The 14512-nt window shown below is 42.2% G+C and overlaps 1 protein-coding gene across 1 annotated transcript in view; it reads left to right on the top strand.

The window, feature by feature from the left end:
- The window catches only part of crocc2 (ciliary rootlet coiled-coil, rootletin family member 2), a gene marked incomplete at both ends in the record, with an annotated part of 36316 nt that overhangs the window by 12715 nt on the left and 9089 nt on the right, over nt 1-14512 (top strand). The window contains 18 exons of the mRNA XM_083939394.1: nt 143-246; nt 1271-1415; nt 1870-1976; nt 2540-2746; nt 3538-3634; nt 3823-3903; nt 4021-4155; nt 5602-5801; nt 6203-6385; nt 6960-7104; nt 7190-7336; nt 7423-7653; nt 9798-9991; nt 10494-10621; nt 10974-11143; nt 11241-11420; nt 11736-11870; nt 11990-12133. Of these exons, the coding sequence (XP_083795520.1) occupies nt 143-246; nt 1271-1415; nt 1870-1976; nt 2540-2746; nt 3538-3634; nt 3823-3903; nt 4021-4155; nt 5602-5801; nt 6203-6385; nt 6960-7104; nt 7190-7336; nt 7423-7653; nt 9798-9991; nt 10494-10621; nt 10974-11143; nt 11241-11420; nt 11736-11870; nt 11990-12133 (2733 nt within the window). The remainder of the gene's footprint in view (nt 1-142; nt 247-1270; nt 1416-1869; nt 1977-2539; nt 2747-3537; nt 3635-3822; nt 3904-4020; nt 4156-5601; nt 5802-6202; nt 6386-6959; nt 7105-7189; nt 7337-7422; nt 7654-9797; nt 9992-10493; nt 10622-10973; nt 11144-11240; nt 11421-11735; nt 11871-11989; nt 12134-14512) is intronic.

Genomic DNA, 14512 nt, shown 5'->3' with positions numbered 1-14512 from the left:
GTGTGTGTGTGTGTGTGTGTGTGTGTGTGTGTGTGTGTGTGTGTGTGTGTGTGTGTGTGTGTGTGTGTGTGTGTGTGTGTGTGTGTGTGTGTGTGTGTGTGTGTGTGTGTGTGTGTGTGTGTGTGTGTGTGTGTGTGTTCAGCTGCAGGCCAACCTGGACTCAGCCCAGCGTCAGCAGCGGACAGAGCAGGATCTCAACATGGCTATCGAAAATAAGTGTGCTCAGCTGGAGGAGGAGCAGAAAAGGTAAGTGATGGACACCATGCAGTGCGAAACCTTGTTCAGCTTCTCTATTCAAAAGAAATACATATTTGTGAGTTTCAGTAAAAGTGCAAAAGTTTGGAGTACAGAAATCATCTACAGCAGCAGGGAGTCACTATTTGGATGCGGTCTTTGAGCAGTAAATTCATGCATAAACCTGTTAGGATTAGCTTTTATTTCTCTGTTTCTTGTTGAGAAGCAGAAATCAAGCTGAAATGTTTCTGAGAAATGTGTGAACCAGAGATATTCCCAGCAGCTCTCCTGTTGCTTTCCCCTGCCCCTGCTGCAGGGGAAGGCAGAGCCTACCCTTGGCAGATAATCTCAGTATCCAATTTGTCAGAGAAAATTAGTGGGACTATGTTGGCTCTCTTTTCCAAAACATTAATGATGCTTCACATTAAGTGTGGACCAACCTCTACAGCTGAGGCCAGGGTTTAATGCCCTATAATTTATATAGTTATGGAACTTTATTTGAATTGCTCATGGCAGAGCCTTGATGTTTTTTTGCCTAAAATCTCACTTACTGCAGAGTTAAGCACATTGTAATGTAAGTGAAATGTAGAGATTAAGTCTACAAGCAACACTATATTCTTGTTTTTCATCAGGATTATCGTGTCTCAGTTTCATTAATCACAATATCATCCCATACATGCAAACATGGGCTTGGCTTTTTCTTCAGATAACCAAACACAGCCATGTGGCATGCTTTACTGTAAAAGGGTGTGTGTTTAGTGTGAGAATGATGTGAACATTTTTGTAAATGACTCTACAAGCAGATCTGGTTGATATTAAATCTAAGTTGACACAGACGTTATAAAACTGTCTCACATGGTCACCCTGTAAGTGGGGTTGGCAAAAGTGAATCTAAAGGCTTCAGATGTAAGAGAGATATGCTAACTATGTGGATGACAGAGTTTGGGTGCTGTGGAAGGGTTATAGAAATGTGTCATGACAGTCAAGGGAGAAATACCAAATGGTCTCTCAGTGTCATAACGCTTGCTATTTCCAGGTGTGCCAGTCTCAGCCAAGTCAACTCTATGCTGCGGGAACAACTGGATCAGGCAAGCACTGTCAACCAGGGGCTAACAGAGAGCTTGTGGAAGGCTCGTGAAGACGTTGACTTGTGTGATATCCGCCTGCGTAGAGAGCAAGAGGTGAGAAAAACCACAAAAATGAAGTGCTTGAGTCAGAAAGGCAACAGGGAAAGCTCAAGTGTATCCCTTTCTGCACAGAGATTGTGCAATTACAGTCCTGTTGAGTTCACATGGGGTAGGAATTCCATTCATAGCCAGTTTTGTCAATTCATTCTCATTCCCTGTTCATTTCATTGCTATGATTTTTGAGTTGTTGTTTCCTGTGAAAACATTCCAACTGCTGAGGGGGAGGAAAATTTTGTGCAAACAATCTGGGGTTCGTGCTGTAAATGGGCTACATCTGTTGATTCAGGGAAATCCAATTATTTGTATGTGTGCCAGTGTGAGTGCAGGAGTTCCAGTATTGCATCTGTTTGGGATCACAATAAAATGATGGGTGCCATCATTTGCTATAAGCAACCCTTACCACCCACCCTCCTGTCTCTCGTCCCTTGTTGTCTGCTTCTCTCTGCAGACATGCTCCTCCCGGCTGAGTCGTGAACAGGCTCGTGTCAGAGCACTGTGGCGCCAGGCTGCTTCCCTGCGGAGCACTTTCACCCAGCTAAGGACTTTCACTGACAGGTGAGTGTGGCCCACTGCCAGAATCCCTCCGGCAACTCAGGATCCCACAAGAACCCCCACCTCTCTTGTGTCTCACACTCACAACTACTACAAACTACAATCCATCTCTCTCAGCCAAGGATCAAAGTGGAACAGGTCAACAGGGTCGCCAGTCCCCCTGCTCATTGTTTCCTCACTGGGGGGACAGAAGGCTTAAGGTGTCTAGCCTCACTGTTGAAATCATCCCTCAGGACAAAGCTTGAGCCCTATAATACATGGCTTCGATCATGTTGAACTGTGAGAACTACTGAAGAGTAATTTGATTTAATAATGATTGCCAAGCTCATAGACAGCTGTACATTGGTGTAATTTTAACTGAAGACACTTCAAAGTGAGCCCTGATCCCAGAGCTAAACCGCTACATACATCCATCTTATTCAAATATGAACAGACAGGTTTTTAGTTAGACTAATGGCTTACAATGTATGAACAAAAACAACATGTCATGTTTCTTTACCCATTTTTATCTTTTATAAGTTATGAAACATTCTGAAAATCTTGATGTACATTATTCTGTTCAACAGGAGTCTTTCTGATATGCGTGAGGAGTGTGTCTCTGCCAGCCGGCAGCTGCATGTTTCCTGCATGAACTTAGAGGCTAGAGTAACACATGAGAGCACCTCTAGTGGTGTGGAGATGTCAGCACTGGAGAGGCAGCTGAAGAACAAGCTGAAAGAGGCCATGCAGCTTCAGGGTTGCTGGGATGCAGAGAAAGTCGAACTTAACTCTAGGTAAGAGTTAACTTCCAGTCTTTTAAAAATCTCAGCCAAAATGATGAGCCACTGGATGTTGGTTTCAGTGATTACTGCAGTGAGGCAACTCATCCCTCAACCTAGCTCTTAAAAGTCAATACACCATGAATTTCGGACTCAACTTCTAATAAAAGTAACAATTCAATTTAGAACATTTTTATCGCCCCTAAATCTAGGACTGAAATCAACCCTACACCTAAGAAAAAAGCATCATAAACTTATAAATTCTGGGTCAATCTTTTCTATTATTGCAAATTTCATCTTCTTATGATTGAAAGAAAAGCCAAATTAACCCCTTTATATGGAGCCCCATAACTTTGCATAGGCTTTAATCCTTGAAGTCCTGCACATCAAGCTATTTTCAGTGACTTCTGTTGCACTTCAGGCAGAGAAATGAAATAATGTCAGTGATTTTGTATTCACAATCTGAGCAGGCTTTTGATCTCATCAAAAGTCATTGTCCCATGATTGTATGCAGAGAATATGATAGTGTTGATGGTCTAGAAGAGGCGTACATGCCAGTCTTGTATCTTCGTTGTCACAGTGCCTGTGTGTATGTGTGTATGTGTGTGTGTGTGTGTGTGTGTGTGTGTGTGTGTGTGTGTGTGTGTGTGTGTGTGTGTGTCTGTGTGTGTGTGTGTGTGTGTGTGTGTGTGTGTGTGTGTGTGTGTGTGTGTGTGTGTGTGTGTGTGTGTGTGCGCATGTGTGCGCGTGGGTGTGCATGTCTGATTTTGTTCTCTTTACATTTACATGCATATCAATCTATATAGAATCCTGGAGCTGACTGACACTGTGAAGTACCTCCGCAGCCAAAACAGTGAGAAGGATTCCAGCCTCAACGCCATGCAGATCAGTCTGGACAGGATGGTGAGACCTTGGGAATCATGCCTGGGAGTTAGTAGATAGACGTGTGGTTAAGGGGGCTTAATTGGCTTTAGTCTGGACCCTAGGCTTGATAAACTCCACAACTTCCTTGTATAGAGAGCTGCAGTCTGGCCAATATCAGGCTTGCTCTATGTGTACTGCTTATCTGACCTTAATGGTTTCCTGCTCAGGAGATGAGGAGAACAGAGGATAAAGCAGAGATGGAGGTCCTCAACACAGAGATCCAATCTTTTCTATGTCATGTTCACCAGGTCAGAGCAAAAAAATCACACTGAGCTACATGTAGATAAATAAGATATTAGGTTATTATACAAGATGATTAGTGATTTCAAATTCTCTTCTCTATTCTCTATATCTGCTTTATCCAGTTGGTTGGCAGGGAAGGTGATGGCAGTGGCTCTGAAAGTGCGTCCTCCTCACCCCTTCATGGACGGTCTCCTCTGAGGAACACTACTCTGATGGCTGTGCAGAGTGCACTCTCCAAGCACCAGAAACAAACACAGGTCCAACAAAAGTGGCTGGCCTTTGCTGCTCTTTTTCATCATTATAGATGTTGTAGAACAGTGGCTTCCAACCATAGACTGTATAAAAGAAGTGAACGTAGCCTCCCTGACGTCATCCATTGGTTTGTGGACTTCTGTTTTGAACCCTTGAGTTTGGCTATTGGCGGCTATCAGCGGCATCTTTTAAAACCGGACGGGACCATATTTGGACAAGAGGGTAGAGCTAAGTGGGTGTGCTGAACCTTGTTGGGGCTGCTATGCCAAAATTCTGAGGAGAGGGAAGCGTTGCAGATTTTCAACCAGCTGATGCTGTACATCTGAATGTACGGCAGTACTATGGATGTATTGTTAGGTCTTATAATACATCCATGAGTAATACAAAGAACAAGTTAAAAATCAGTAAAGTTTGCCTTAAGTTTCTCATGGTTGTGTTTGTCCTTTTCTTTTATTCTTTTATATGAAGCACTTTGTAACTTTGTTTGGATTAGTGCTATATAAACATAGATATTATAAGTAATGCTGGCTGGCTAGCTAGGTTAGCATGGTGAACCGAATGCTGAACAGGACATTTTTAGGTGACCAAAATGTTATGATTAACTTTCATGTACAGAAAACACACTGTGAGAAGGTTCTTGTCCTAAGACTTCAGACAAACAAAAACGAATTGACAGCTATTTAAATTTACGCAGTACCATGGATAGGCATTATTAAGTCTATGTCAATTGACAGGTTATCGTTTTAGCAGCTTGTCAATCACCAGATAGCCGTGCCCTAAGACATACCCTGTTTTATTGTCAATTTTACTCTAAACAGGACCATAAATAAGAATGGACATTGTGCTGTATTGAAAAAGACTTGAAATTAGTGATTGAGACCATAAACTCATTAGGCAAATGTTTACTGACGTAATAAATCATGTGAGAAGTAGGTCATTTTTTCATTGACTTTTGTACAACCTGACCTCTTTTTTGCAGCCAGTGGAGTCGCCCCCTGCTGAACGTTAGAAATAATGTAGGTTTAAGGCACTTTGCATTGCTTCCCGGAAGCTACATCCATGTTTTTAACACAGTCTATGCGCCTAACCTGAAGGTATGAACAAAATATGAAATAAGAAATAATATATGTGTATTTCAAGATTATACTTTTTTTTAAAGATTATTTTTGGCAGTTTTTTAAGCCTTTTTTATTAGATAGGACAGACAGGAAATGGGGTGAGAGAGAGCAGGAGACATGCAGCAAAGGGCCACAGGTCGGAGTTGAACCCACGGCCGCTGCCGCGAGGACCTTCAGCATCTTTACAAGGGGGTGACTGCTCTAACCACTGTGCCACCGGCCTCTTATTTTAAGAGGTCAGAGGCTAAAAATGTTTGGAACCACTGTCATAGAAGGATAATATGTTTCCTTTACCTACACACCATAAACAATGCACCTACGTCTAAACCACAGGACCTGCGTGGGCATCTGGATGCTGCACTGGAGCAAGTGAAAACACTACGTGAGCACCTGCAGGAGAGGGACACTGAGAGGAGAGAGCTGGAGCAGAAGATCCAGGAAATAAGGAGGGAAAGTCAGGAAGCTAAAACAGCTCTGGAGGAAAGCCTCAGAGACAGCAGCAGATATCGCTGCTCACTGGAGCTCATCTCCAGGTAAACCCAGATTACGCATTTATTATCGTTTTTCTTGACTTTGATGAGGCTTCAATACTGCAGATAAAAAGGGAGTTGCTTAGCTGTGTGTTCTGTTTCACCATGCTTAAATGTTGTTTTAAGAAAAATACAAATGTTCTGGCGATAACAGCTATTCTAGTTTGGCTTTATGTTCACTATGTTACTTTACTTCACTATCATTTTCAAAAATAGTCTAAAAGTAAACTACTCAAGTAAATATTTATACAACAATATGAAATAAGTGTTTACGTTGTGAAGTGTTTTGTTTTTTAGAAAAAAATCAAGTGTTAGAACAATGATGATGAGCATTGTGCAACAACTGACCTTAACATACTCTCTCTTTCTTTTCTTCTGCCTCTCTCGACCTTCATTTACCACAGTGAGAAGGGCAGCCTACAGAAGCTGCAGTCACGGCTGCAGCAGGAGGTGGACTCCAAGAGTGCAGAGCTGGAGGTACTGCGAGGCTCGTCGCTGGAGATCCAGAGACAGCGGGACCTCCTGAGGCAGCAGAGGGAGGATCTGGAGATGCAGCTGGCACGCCAGCGCACAGAGGCCCAGAGAGGGTACAGCACGAGCAAGGGAGAATGACCGTTACACAACACACATCCCGTCACCCGTGATCGTTTTCAAGCTCCCTTGTTTACAGTTCAGATCAGTAACACATGTCATTCTCCGGCCGACAATGCACCCTGATGACATTTGGATGAAAATGTAAATGATTTACATTGCATTACTGCACTCATGCAAGAGGAAGGGTTTTTTTCTCCTCTTTTTGATGGTTTCTTTTTTTAAAAAAAACATTTGATTAGCTAAGAATTGGAGAAGGACATGCGATACAGCGAAAAAGTAACTCCCTCAGTGTTCTGGCGTTTGGCACCAACTTTTCTCCATCTTTCAAAGTGAAGATGAATTGCTGTTAAGGGATTTTGTTTATATGAATAATCTGTGTGTGTTTGTGTGTGTGTGTGTGTGTGTGTGTGTGTGTGTGTGTGTGTGTGTGTGTGTGTGTGTGTGTGTGTGTGTGTGTGTGTGTGTGTGTGTGTGTGTGTGTGTGTGTGTGTGTGTGTGTGTGTGTGTGTGTGTGTGTCAGACAAAGAAGCAATGTGAGAGTTATGTATGTTACATTTTGTGTTTCAGCGAGAGGAGTCTGGAGGAGCTTGAAGGGAAGCAGTCAGATCTGCGTAGGGAGCTTGTGACAGTGAAGGAGGCTCTGAGTCAAATCACCCTGCAGAAGGAGGTGTTGGAGGATGATAAGGCCAGTCTTGCTCTGGCTCTTAGCAAGGTAGACTCCTTTGTTCTGAACCAGGTAGCCTGATCTGTATCGCTAGATTTTCACTGAGGGTGTAAATTTATGATTCATTCCACAGATGGAGTCCCAGAGTGGTGCACATCAGTTAGCCCTCACAAAACTGCAGAATCAGGAGGCTGCTCTAAAAGATTCTCTGGCCAAAATGGCTGCACTGAGCGAAGGCTTAGCCAAAGACAAGGTGGAACTCAATCGTATTCTGCTGCAGGTCAGTATGGGTTCAATTGCCCTGTAATGTTGATGGAAAGAGGAATTGAAGAGAACAGAAGTTAAATGTTTTAGCTGCCCTTCCAGACAGAAGGTGAGAAGACAGATCTTGGTGAACGTAGACGTGAAGCTGATATGGAGCGGGCAGCAGCTAGAGAGGAGACAGTACGGGTGCAACAAGAGATGATGAATCTGCTCGCTGAGAAACAAGCCCTGGAGAGCTCCCACAGCCATTTGCAGGATCTCTGCCAGAAGCTTGAAGCAGAGCTAAGCCGGCTACAGAAGGAGAATGCTCAGGCCCTGGAGCAGCAGTCCCAGGTCAGAGACCCCCGGCCATTCACACACTTCAGCCTCCATCCTTCCAGCTCCCACCACCTGGGAGAACTATGTTGATGTTATTAATAGCTTTCAGCAGGTTCATGGAGCTTGTTGTCACATTAAAATGGATCGGAGGTACTGGAGACATCTGCTATGTTTTTTTCTTACAAATGGGATATGGAGAGCAGTTAGAGCTATACTCTGTGTTTTATGAGTAGCTTGGGACATAACAAGCAAGGGATCTTCATGAACAAATGTGAACTGGAAAAGATAAATAGATAGACACATAATATCCAGTGGGAGTTAGTGAAAGACCCAATAAATTAGCACCTAATGTATTCCCATTCATCCCTCAGCAGATCCAGATCTCCGTATTGTATCCCCTAAAGAATGAAAAGAATCCTCTCCTGTTTTGTTATCTGTTCTGAAAGTGAAACTGGAATATCCGTGTTGATCTCTGCTAAAATATAACAAACCTTAACAATTTGACAAATTTCATCCAAACATTTTTAGATAGCTTATCTGTAAAAATAAATCAGCTGTGTATAAAATAAGCCCTGGAGTGGCCTTCATTGCAATAAGCTCATGTTTGAAACCCTTTATTGGGTGCTGCTCACATCCATAACATATTTCTTCCACCTTAATATTTACCTAAGGAGAGGCTGTAAGACATCATGTGCTAATATTTAGTTTGTGTGAGTTCATTTCTGTTTGGTTCAAAATCAAATAGAAGTGATTGTTGCTTTTCAAACAATTTGTTGCAGTGGAATATTAGAAGTTCCAGGGGCCCATTATAGACTCTGCCATTGTGTATTGATATGTTACCAAGTGGCCCCAAAGGCATTATTATTGTTTAATAAACCAAGAAAATAAGCTATAAAGGAGTAATTGGACATTTTGGGAAACAAGCTCACTAACTTTCACGTTGACAGTTAGATGAAAAGATTGATACCAATCTCAGTGAATTTAGCTCTCCATCAGGAAGTCACCAAAAGAATTGTTTCTGCAGGTACTTGTTGTTTTTACAGACAAAGTAATAACATGTTAATATGATCTTTAGAAAGGCTTTGGACAGAGCCATGCTACCTCTTTCCGCTTGCTTCTTTCCTTGATGCGTAGCTAATTGCCTGCTGGCTCCAGCTTCATATTTAACGTAGACATGAGAGTGTTAACATCTTCTCATCAAACTCAAAACAAAGTGAATAAATGTATTTCCTTAAATGTTTAGATATTCCTTTAAATGACACTGAAATCTGTCGATTACTCTGAGATCTCCATTTGCAAATCCATCATGCTAATATTTTTGTGCAATTTCCATTTTAAATAACCTGCTGAATTCAGTGAATTTCTAAAAGATAGAATAGAATAACCTTTATAGTCCAACTAAGGCAGGACAATTGTTTTTGCTCTCACTCAGGAAAATTAACATAAAACATAAAACACAAGATAAAAACATGATATTAACGTAATTTAGTTAACTGTGCTTTGTTGATCACATTAGTTGTATCCGGGATAACATAAAAATGGTAGATTTCTTCTTAGAATAGAAAAGATAAATCCCAGGACAATTTCATACAATAATCTGTTGTGGGAGTTTAATAAATGTTGAATAAAACTCAGAAGTTCCGCATGAATTGCACATGTTCCCAGTTTATTATTTTTCTTGCTAGATGTAGGTCCTATGGTGTGTCATAGTGATTTAAGTGGTAACTGGAAAAAAATCATAACACCACTAATCATTTTTGTTTTGCTTCAGGCTGTGCATTTGTTATGGCCCTGCAGTTCCTATACGCTGTCATGACTTAAGTTTGTTTAATTTATGCTTCATAACAGCAACAAGAGGGGTATGCAGAGTTCAATGTTAGTACAGAAAATTTGGCTGCATATTAAATGTAGAGGTTGGGTGATTCATTCTCAATGCAACACATACACAAAACCCACCGTGTTCCTTCTGCTGTTCATACTCCTACACTTTAAAGATTTGTTTCACAGTTATTAAAATACACAGTAGATATGAAGTGTGTATACTGTAGTTTGAATGCATGCAATGATTTACTATAAAGTGTTTATTTTTCTGCATAATGCAAAAAGTATAAATTAATTAGTTGATGGCATTTTTAAAATGTGTGTTTGTTGGTCTCCAGGTCAACAGGCAGATGCAGACTGTGTCAGAGGAGCTGTGTGCGTGCAGGAAGGAGCTTGAGACACAGACCGCAGCCCTAAAGAGAGCTACCCATGACAGGGAGGAGCTGGCCAAGGACAGGGCTGCTCTGGATGTCAAACTAAACTCTGCTGACCGAAAGGCCTGTGGTCTCACGCATGAGCTGGTTGTACTTAGGTCTGTGTGTGTGTGTGTGTGTGTGTGTGTGTGTGTGTGTGTGTGTGTGTGTGTGTGTGTGTGTGTGTGCGTGCGTTTGTTTGTTTGTGTGGTCTGACCTTTAAAATGTTGGGGACCAATTTCAGATTTAAAACTAGTTGAAAATGGAATTGTTTCTGTCTTCATTGGTAAGGGTCAGGGTCAGAGTTGGGGTTAGGTATGTATCGAATATGAGTGTAAGGAATGAATTTAAGTCAGTAAATCTCCTCAAAAGCACCATAAACAACACGGTCTGAGTGTGTTTGTTTAAGTCAGACCAACTGCCAATGTATCAAAGGTCATTTTGACTTTTTAAGCAAATTTTACTTTCCAAAGCACCGCAAGTCACATGTAATAAGAGTCTTTAAGTAACATGGTTTTATTTGGAAACTATGCTCATAATGGATCATTGAATTTTATGACCTACACCTAGTGGTTCAAAGGTGTTTTTCAGAGCTCAAACCACTTTACCGCTGTGTTCCAGAACAGAGAGGGAGTCCCTAGAGACAGCTCTGTTTGAGAGCCAGGAGCTTGCCTCGTCTCTGGAGGCCGAATGCACCAGGATGGAGGGGGAGAGGCGCAGCTTGCTTCTGGCTAACGAGGCCTTGACGCGTGAGTAGCCCCCTCCCTCAGAGACTCTGCTATCCTCCGCTATCCTTCCCGCCAAGCCCCCTGGCCATGAAGCCTTTCCAACAGCCCACTAGAGAGCCATATTTCAGCTGTGAGCTCTGCAACAGCTGGGCTGCGGGATCACTGGGGCTGCTTTCTCAGCTGACCAGGGTCCCACCACTCCACACAAACACACATGGATCAGATAAGTAGTGTTAAGCTAGCATGTTCCACATAAAGACATGGATGAGTATCCCCTATAGATAAAACTGTAAATAAAATCTTGCTGATCCTGAATGAGAGTGAATAATGGAATGGGATTTTGATGGAGATTGGATACATCTGATCTGTCCAGGTGATGGTACTCGGATGCGTGTAGATGTTGAACTCCAGTTTATCCAAGCTGCACAGGAGAGGAGTAAGCTGGAGGAGAAGCTGGTGCAGGTGGAGAGGGATGCTCTTCTGACCCTGAAGAACAAAGAGCAAATTCACAGGGAGCAGTTTGAAGCTGAACGCCGGCAAAAGGTTCAGTAAGATTTGCATAGTTATGGTAACTTTTAATTATATGTTTTTTCTTTTTATTTAACTAGTCAGGAGTGTGTGTGTGTTGGGTTGTTTACAGGAACAACAGTGTGCAGAGCTGACAGTTCAATGGGAGCAGGCTAAGGAACAGCTGCGTAGTCAATGTGACGAACGGCGTGTGCACAGCCAGAAGGAGCTGCAGCAGGTGCAGGAGGAGCTGGCCAGGCTGCAGCAGGACTTCAACAAAAGCCTACTGCAGGCTGAGAGTGAAAAGCAGCAGGTGTGTGAGGTGGTCTTCATAGGTTTTTTATGATTGTTTATCAACCTTGAAATGTAGAGTGGTGTATTTTAGGAAATGCCAAGACTGAGAGAATTGTCTCATAAAAACAACATATTTATTTTTCACTTCACGGTTACCAGTCTATGTCCATCGAAAGCCATATGTCCTGCGAATATCTTCATGCAAGAGGCTAGGTCCATTACTTATCCTTCAGTGGAACTTTTCCTAAGCTCAGAGCTTCTTTATGTCCAAGTCCCCAAACTTTTCGTGATCTATATTATGAATGACCCTGACCTTGAGGTCTGTTGTGACCAGGCTTTGTCCCAGAAAGAGGCAGAGAAGGCTGCCCTCACAGAGAAGCTAGCTACCCTGCAGCAGGACCTGGCCACAGCAGGCATGGAGCTTGAGTGCATGCAGAGGGAGGCACATAGCAAACAGGAGCAGGAAAAGGTAAAATATGGCAGGGTCACATTGGCTCTGGTCATTTTTCTTGTACTTTATATAAAGTATATACTGCATATAATTTAAGTTTAACTCAGCTAACTGATTTGTGTACCTCCATGTTCCAGAATGCAATGGCTGTTGTTCAGTCTGAGCTACAAGACTTACGGACTCAATTTGAGGAGTCTTTGATCTCCCATGAGAATTCCAAGAAGAGTCTAATTGAGCAGGTCAGGGAGTTGAACCAACAGAGAGAACATGCACAACAGGAGGTGAGAACCAATCAAAACTTACCAATTTTTTAGCCTTTCTTTTAAACATAAATATTATGTTTTACTGTCCAGTGGTCCCATATGAAAATATTAATTCCAACAGTAACTCATACAGGACTAATGTCAATTTTTAAGGGAATTTTCAGGTTCATACTTTATATATATACTTTATGTATTTGGGGTTTCTACTCAAACATGTTAACATGCTTTAATGTACAGAAAATACATTATTTTTCTCATATTGTCTGTCTGAATATACAGTGTAGATCAAAATTAGAGAACAAAGTATTCATTCTTGATTTATTCTGACAAACTGTAATTTTTTATTGTTCATAATTTGATAGAATATCAGCTGTGGCTATAACAGTGCTGTCCTAGCAAGTTTTAAATAACCAAGGCACTTTTACAAAAACTTTTGTTTTGTCAAATACAGTGAAATACAGTATTTCAGAATAAATAATGAATTAATACTTTGTTCTCTAATTTTGATCTCCATTGTACCTGTATTCACGCTCTGTCTGAAACACTCCGTTTTAGCGCCTGTCTCTTTAAGACCGCCTCCTGAAAAAACCCAGGCTGCTCTGATTTGTCAGCGTTTCCGGGTCTTACACATTTGCGTTCTTGGCATCTCTGCGACTTCATTGCAGCTGTGGAATGACTGTACCAGTGCTCAAGCAGCACTTTATATCTCTATATAGTATAGTTGTTACATCACAACTGTACAGAAGTCCTGATGGCTTGTTTAAAGACACAGGCTGTGTGCATTTCACTGTGGATTGAGCATTTCAATACTTTCCCAGTATTTAGCTACTTGCTTTATAATAAAATCTCACTTTTTACAATATGGAACCTTTAAGTGAATGTTAGGATGTTGATATGGACAGGGAGATATAAAGCAAATCATAGAATATATTGGGTGGAAGTCACCAGAGGTGGTTTGTACAGTAAGATCACAGAAATGGATAGGAAATTACAGGCTTGTTTGGCTTGGCATAGGATGGGAGACCATGGATCTGCTTTAGCGTGAAGGAGAGTTTGCACCAATTAGGACCAGTATGAGGGAGAGCCATTTACCATAGGCTGCTGTTGACATTGGCCGATTTCACAGAGCTTTACTAGTATCAGGGTGCCATCAGGTGCAGAGTGTGCAGGGCCAAATCCTACAAGGAAAGGTGGTGTCCCCTCTCAGCACTCGCTCTGTGTCTTTTTCCTGTCAAGTCCACTGGAGGAAAATTAGTTCCATTGACCTTAATATAAACATAAAAGTGCAATTAAAGACTATAACTTTGGCCCAGTGATATACTGCCTTGCGCCAAATGAGAGCTGTAAATCTTGTCTCCTGGGGTTGCTTGAGGTCAGGATTCCAGCCACAGGGTCTCTGGGTGTTTTAGTGAAATAACAAGCTCACAGTCACCTCATTAAGATGTAACTGCAGAGTTGTAAGGGCCTCACCATGCCTTGATTTAAAAGCCTGGTTTCCCTGGAAGAGGGGATTGTTTATCTGTGTTGGACTTTTTTAGTTTCAATGAAAAAGCAAAAATAGGATGTCTTCAGTCTTTCTCCTTAGTCTTGTCAAAGTATAGTGAATGAGGTTGTGTGGAGAGAGTTTTGAGGTTTGGACTGCCCTCCCTACCATATATCAAGTCAAGCTTCAGCGACACTGTCATATTTGGCTGCCAAGTCTGCTCGTTTCCTTGTTTGATTATTTTCACTAATCCCATTTCAGGATTCTCATGTCAGACAGTGACAAAGCAGGAGTCAGAGTGTGTGACAGAGCTAATGAACACGAAAGAGGAAAAAGGCATGGTGAGAGAGAGGGGATGAGAAGGTGGAGGATACGGTCCCTGGTACCATAATATGAAATCAAAGTTTGAGTTAACCCCTTGTGTAAATAAGCCAGTGGGGGAATGTTTATTTTCTCCCTTGCAGCAGGCGAGAGGCTGGCTCCACTGGGACTCCAGGTCCCCCTCTCCCTTCCACATAACACAACAAAACTGCCCTCATATTCCATGCCCTTCTCCTCCGCTAGCCTGCCAAAAATCAGATAAAATAAAGTATAATTGGCCAGATCAGCACTGGCTTGTTTTTTCTCACATTAGAGTTTATGAGAAAGAACCATCTTGTGTGGCCTCTGATCATAACACTCCTCCTCCTCATCATGCTCCTTATCCTCCCTCTTCCCCTCCTCCTCCATCGCCACCACCTCTGGGGGACTGCTGTTTATCATGTTGCTCTGTGGATTCTTTACACTGCAAGCCGCAGTAAGGAGACAGGGAGAGACAGCACCTGGCTGCGGGCCCAACTGGCTCTTAACCATGCCCAGATAAGCTCTGTCCTCCCTATTTCTCTTGCTAAACACAACATATTGCCATAAAACAG

The sequence above is a fragment of the Echiichthys vipera genome (assembly GCF_963691815.1).
Source record: "Echiichthys vipera genome assembly, chromosome: 3".
NCBI classification, from domain to species: domain Eukaryota; kingdom Metazoa; phylum Chordata; class Actinopteri; order Perciformes; family Trachinidae; genus Echiichthys; species Echiichthys vipera.
Note: the sequence above shows the minus strand (reverse complement) of the source record. Positions and strands in the feature narration are given on the sequence as shown.